Source organism: Dioscorea cayenensis, chromosome 5, assembly GCF_009730915.1.
Source record: "Dioscorea cayenensis subsp. rotundata cultivar TDr96_F1 chromosome 5, TDr96_F1_v2_PseudoChromosome.rev07_lg8_w22 25.fasta, whole genome shotgun sequence".
Taxonomy (NCBI): Eukaryota; Viridiplantae; Streptophyta; class Magnoliopsida; order Dioscoreales; family Dioscoreaceae; genus Dioscorea; species Dioscorea cayenensis.
The window spans coordinates 2,181,694-2,188,223 of record NC_052475.1 but is presented as its reverse complement, the minus strand read 5'-3'; the positions used below and the strand labels follow the sequence as shown (position 1 = coordinate 2,188,223).

At 35.2% G+C, this 6,530-nt stretch overlaps 1 protein-coding gene across 1 annotated transcript; it reads right to left on the bottom strand.

Moving 5' to 3' along the window:
* Positions 1–838: 838 nt before the first annotated feature.
* LOC120261767 (phospholipase A1-Ialpha2, chloroplastic-like) lies at positions 839–2,064 on the bottom strand. Its single transcript, XM_039269750.1, is given in 3 exon segments — positions 839–1,510; positions 1,512–1,725; positions 1,727–2,064. Coding segments are annotated over 3 exon segments (1,224 nt in total).
* Positions 2,065–6,530: the final 4,466 nt, after the last annotated feature.

Here is a 6,530-nt window from a genome sequence, read left to right as displayed (position 1 = left end):
ACTTATATTGCATGGACTTACAATATGGTGCAATTCTTGTTCAATTTTGAAGATTATGTATCTAGTTTTATATTTGTTATAAGATTATAGCAAATTATAAATCATAACAGTGTGATCGAACCATGGGACTTGATATCTTGTTGTGATCCCAAGTGACCACATTCAGAAGCTTAGGCCCTTCCTTGATTTTATGAGCGCGCATCTAGATGACCAGACCTACGGCACAACTCCCTTCTGCTCAGGATTGATCTTTAATCCCACTCCCGATATGGGGAGGCTTCAGGTATCTTTTCAGTTGTTTTTTTGCCTGTTTTTGTTCTTTTTTGCTTTGTGTTTAATTTTGTTGTTGAGGTGCGCTTCATCACTGGTGATTTTGTCTCACCTCGTGTTTGTTACTTTGTTACTTTTTTTTTATTGTTTGTTTTTATTCTGTTTGTTTTTTATTTTTATTTTTTAATAAATAAATAGTTTATCCATTTTTATAATATATATATATATATAAATCTTGCTGTGATATTTAGTGTTGAAAGTGAAGAAAAGGTTATCTCTTGATTTGTTCATTTTGTCATTGTTGAAGACTTTGATTTATATGATATGTAAAGATATATAAAACTTTCAAAGCCTATAATTCCATTTTTTTCCGAAAAGTGTTGTATTTCGGATCACATGAAATAGAAGATCTACAACTGATTTTTTTCAAGATGAATTTCTTCGTGTAATGATGGTTTAATTAACAAAAACCAACCAAATTAACATAATAATAATAATAATAATAATAATAATAATAATAATAATAGTAACAAAACAAAACAAAAGGAGAAGTATAAAAGAATGTTAATTATATGGTTAAAGATTGCACTAAAGAACCAACATATGTTGCAGCTTGATGCCAAGGCCATTCATGATTAATTACAAATTCTTGAAAAGAGAAGCTCTCCATCAACTTGTGGAAAAGATTGAACGTTTCACCTTCTTCGCTCATTTGCTCCATATTCGGGCACTTCAACAAGCCAATGTAAGCATCAAGATCATGAACACAGGTAGGGTTTTCCATCTCGAAGAAATCAAGAGCAAGCTCAACTCCAACATGTGTATAACATGAGCAACTCCATGGAAGCTCAAACTTTCCCCCAAGAACTCTTGAATTTTCATTGAGGAAAACTCCGGGCAGCTTCGTTACCGGGTCATTTACATTCACCACTCTCAAAACTTTAACTCCGAGTTCTTCACACCTCTTCTTGAATTCAAAATTGCCGACTCTAGGCCCCCCGAACGAGTACACTGTGATTTGTATTTCATTATTGCCATCTCTATTCAGCCCAAGTTCAGCAAGATCATAGCCAAGCAAAGTTGCTAAAGAACTACCCAAGCTATGTCCGGCTAAAGTTATACTCATTTCTTCACCTTTATACTTGTTAATCATTCTTGAAATCTCCGACAATAACTGTTGTCTGCAACTCCCTTGGCTGAACTTACATGTGCTATCATCAGAAGTATAAAGATTGAGAAAAACCAGTCTCAACCTGAACTTCTAGCCGGGCATCAGTAGGGTCTAACATGGCAGGAGTGAGTGAGCTCATGAAGTTGGCAATCCACTCAGACTGAGTCACCGTTCCCCGGAAAGAAACAAGTATATCTCTTCTGCCCAGTCTCTTTGTTTCCTCATCATTAGAAACCGCGACATAACCGATCCACTCGGCCACAGCACGCCGTGCTTTGCATGGGAATGCTGATGTCCGGCGTGGCATAAATATATTTCACAACATTATAGCCTGGTTTCTCCATCCCTACCTTGGCAAACATGTTTTTTCTCCCATACTTGCAATTCAAGTATCGTTTTGAGCCCGGTTCGAGATCGAAAGCCTTGTAACAAGCGCTAACGAACTCACCATACCTCACTATCTCATCTCTGAGTAAAGGATTCAATGGTTCCATTAGATCCTCCCAATCATCAGCTCCTTGAATCTCCTTCCAAACGCTCGCAAGCACCGGTTTGATCTCCGGCTTCTTTGTTTCTCTCAGTGACGTGACAGCCACCGTATTCACAGTAACAGTTTTAGTCATTGGTCGTGACATTAAGACATTAGTAACCTTTGTCGAAATTCTTCGAATACTACTCTCCTTCGCACACAAGTTTAGTTTTGATGTGCAGAGAGATGAAGAAGCCATGTTTGTTTATGATGGAAAGCTAAAAGATCTTGAAGTCTTTGAAGAGTAAAGAAGAAGAAGAAGAAGAAGAAGAAGAGTAAGTGAGAAGCTTGAAAATCTAAGGAATGAATGAGAGGAGTTGGATATATATATATAGGGACACACGGTTTCCTTTAGTTTGGAGAGAAGCATGTTTGTTTGGCGAGGTGTTTGACTGCTCTAACATATGTTATTTTAGTGGTGGGTTGGGACCCCAAAGAAAGTTTTTTTATTGAAACTTATGTGGTTTTGCGGCTCAACTTTAGAGAGAGAGATATTTATATATATGTATATATTTATGTTATTTAAATATATGAAATTATAAATATGAGTTTGGAGATGGAAAGAGAAAGAATGGGGATGTAATTATTTTCAATAGTTTCATGGTTGAAGCATACGGTTCCGATGAAAAGGTTGACTTCTGACAAATAATGAGCAGCAACGTGTATAAAACTATTAAAAAGTTGTGGGCCTTTGAAAATATTTTTATTTTAGTTTTTTATTAGGGGATGAATTGAAGGGTGCCTTTTATTTATTTATTTATTTATTTATTTATTTATTTTAATTGGGAAATGGAAGGTATGACTATGGAACTTCAAGGCGGAGAGATGGGGAGATCTTGGCCGTTGATTTTGTGTGGGCGATGTGATGGGTTTAGTGTGGACCGTGGATGTTGATAATGTCATTTTTGTTTTTGTTAAATACCCCTACTTTCAGTCCGACCGGTTTTCTTTCTCTGAACCGTGAGCTCATGTTCACCCACTCATGATTATTATTATTATTAATATTATTACTACTACTACTACTTTATATATATATATATATATATATATATATATATATATATATATATATTGAAAAAAATCAGAAATCATCACTGTAATATCTTTGAAACTCCCCCACACACACACACACACACACACACACACACACACACACACACACACAAATTAAGTGTAGTTCTACGGTGATGGTTACTTTAAAAAAATCCAAATTAAGTGTAGTTTAGATATTTTTAAATAATTACAAAGAAAAATCTTGTGATTTTACCAAAATATATATATATATATATGTTTTTTATTTTTCTGTTTATAATTTATGTGTGATGGTTCCGGTGGGGGGTGATGTGCTAAAGCCACTCAAAAACTCACTCAATGATTGAACACGCACACACATAATCAAATAAGAGAAAGGAGACAAGCAAATTAGTAACTCAGTTCAGCACAACCTTGCCTACATCTGGGGGGTCAGGCCCGGAGAAACAATCCACTAAAATAGGTTTAAGAACAAAGAGTACAACATTCTCTCACTCTCTCAACACAAAAAATATCCTCTCTAGATTACTCGATAGCCACTCACTCAACTCTCACCCAATGTTTTGAAAACCGGACCAGACCGGCCGGTCGGACCGGAAAAACCGGGAACCGGCCCATAGTCGGTCCGGTTTTAGAATTAATGTTGACCAAATTTTGAACTGGTCAAACCCGGCCAAACCCGGTGAACCGGCCGGTCGGACCAAAACCGGATGGAACCCGGTTTTTATTTTTTTTATTTTATTTTTTTTTTTGTAAGAAAGGACTTAGGGCATGAATTGGCTTCTTTTTTTTTTCTTGATTTCATGATGCTCTTTGAGCCTTGATTTGTCGAAAATATTGTTTGGATTCTTGGAACTTTGGAGTTTGGATGTATGAGAAAATAAACAAAAAAAAAAACTTATAAATTGTTTAAGAGGTATAAATCATTTAGGACTTATTTTATTTTATACTTTTATTTTAATGGTAATGATGATCAAATATGAGAATTAAATTAACCATACTTAGTTCTAGTTTTGTTTTGAATTTTTTTGTTCATGCCTTGTCTCATCCTCGCATAATTAGTAATTTAATTAGTGGTTTAATTTATTTAGTTATCATCATCCATTTATGATTAATAGATCAAGAAATAAAAGGTTTAAGGAGTTGTATTTGTTGCTTTATCTAGATTAATTATTTGAATCTTCAACAATTTTGATAAAATCATAATGATATTAAAATAAATATTTAAGATAATTGTGATTAAAAATATAATAAAGTTTGTTATTATATGTATATATAACATATATAATATATACATATATATAATATTTAAGATAATTATTTATTTATGACGTCATCCGGTCCGACCAAAACGGACCATCCGGTCGGACCGACTAACCCGTGACCCAAATATGAGACCGGTTCGCTATCCGGTCCGGTTTTAAAAACATTGCTCTCACCAAATAGTCTCTCACCGGTTGGCTCATCCTAAATCTTCAAGTAGTATCTCTTATATAGACGCACTGACGTCTAACAAAATTATCTCTTTTAGAATTCTCCGCGGCTTCTTAACTTGGACACCTTCCAAAATTAGATGTTACAACACTCAGTTGCAACATGGCCCACCTTACTAAACATGACTGAGTTTTAGCCAGATGCACCCGAATCTGCGACCTTCAACCTCCCGGTTATTTCAGTCTGTCTCGTAGCAGTTAACTTGACCCGAGCTCCTCCTGCCTGCAGCTGCTTCTTTCCTCTAGTCACTTTTTTAGAAGGTCTCTATTGTACCCTGTCCAAATTTGGACCTAGGATCTTCTCTTATTTCTGTGAATGCATTAGGGTAAAATGGTCATTCTGCATTAATAGGTCTTTACTGGATTGCACAGTTTGTTATGTGCGAAAATCCTGCCAAAAACAGGGGCAATTCGGTTATTTGGATTTTGTTCCCATTCCTATGTTAGAGGGGCAATAGAGTAATATAGAAAAGAAGAAAATTTTGTAGCAGCCCATTACTGTAGTAAAACCAGCCTATTCCTGTAGTTTTTGCAGCCCAACACTATAGATTATGTCTGGTACTGTAGTATTCCGATATTGTAGCAAGAATGTCACTGTAGCAGTCCAGTACTGTATCAGGTCGAGAGTTAAAATCAAAATCTTTTCTCTTCCTTCTTCTTTCCTTCTCCTTCTTTGCTTCTCCATGCCGGCCGAACCCTTAAAAATCTATAACTATTTCCGGCGACTAATTCCGGTGAACCAACACCAAAAATTTATTCCCCACATCCTCTTGAGTAAGGTAAGAGCCTTTATCCGAGTTTTTACCATGTATTTCTTCCGTATTTTCATTGTATTCATTATTTAGAAACCTAGACCAAAACCGTAGATTTTCCATGATTTGTGGGAGTTTTTTGGCTTAAAATGAAGCCCTTGTTGTTGTCAATTGTTATTTATGAGAATTGAGGCAAAATTTCATCGTTTGATGTTGTAAAATGAGATATTGTAAGGTTCGGGTTTTTACTGTAGCAATCCCGAAGTTACTGTAGCACTAAAAAACTTTGGTCTTTTCTTGTATTTCTTTGATCCAAATTGAAGCTCTTCATTCACTGAACTTATTGGTACTAGGTTTACTCCATTCTGAGGTCGTTTGGGTCCAAAATGACAATGTTTTGCCCTAAAACCCTAAGGTTTCGTATTAGACATGTATAAATGCATTTGCATGCATTTTCTTTTAGCTATCATTCTTGTGTTCATTAGTATTTGGATTCCCTGCTTGTATCTAGGTAGCAAAGCATCCTCCAAGGGGAAGGAAACCGCCAATCAGTGTGCGCATCTCCACGCGAGGCAACATGTTCTGTGAGTGGGTTATGTTGAGTGCACAATTCTAATTGAGTATCGAAAATATTTTATTTGTTTTTCTGAAATGATTTCCATGGCTTTATCATGTTTTTAAATCACTAGCTATAGGAGAAAAGAAAGTGTAGATAACCACTAGAGACTATGGTTTATTTAGAATGACTTATGGTTTATTTTTTGAAAAATCATGAGAAAGCTTATTGATGATGTACTTGTGTTAGTTGAGATTGAACTTGAGGACATACATGCTTGGTGGATGAATGAAAATTGTTGATTATTACAATGAGTTCATTAAGTCTATGTGTTATAAGTGAAATTGATTATGTATGTTCAATGGATGATTTAATCTCCCTAGTGATACATAATTTCTAAAGTTTGAGACATAATATGATACATATGGTACATGGAACCTGATGAAGCCTTAAATGCTAAGACATATAATTACACTAGTACGTTGGAAATTGAATGACTTGTGGAACCTTATACATGATTTTGGGTAGTTAGTGAGAATTATACTAATATCTTCTTTGCAATATTTGAGAACCATGAATGACATAATTATACTTATGTTGTAGAATTATCAAAGTTGATGAGGTTTGTTCTTGTGAGCATAGTGTAGGGTGCTTAGTTGTAGTACGATCATAGTGTGGTATCTACAGGGTGGATGTCAGTGATTATGATTATTATTTTAAATGGAAT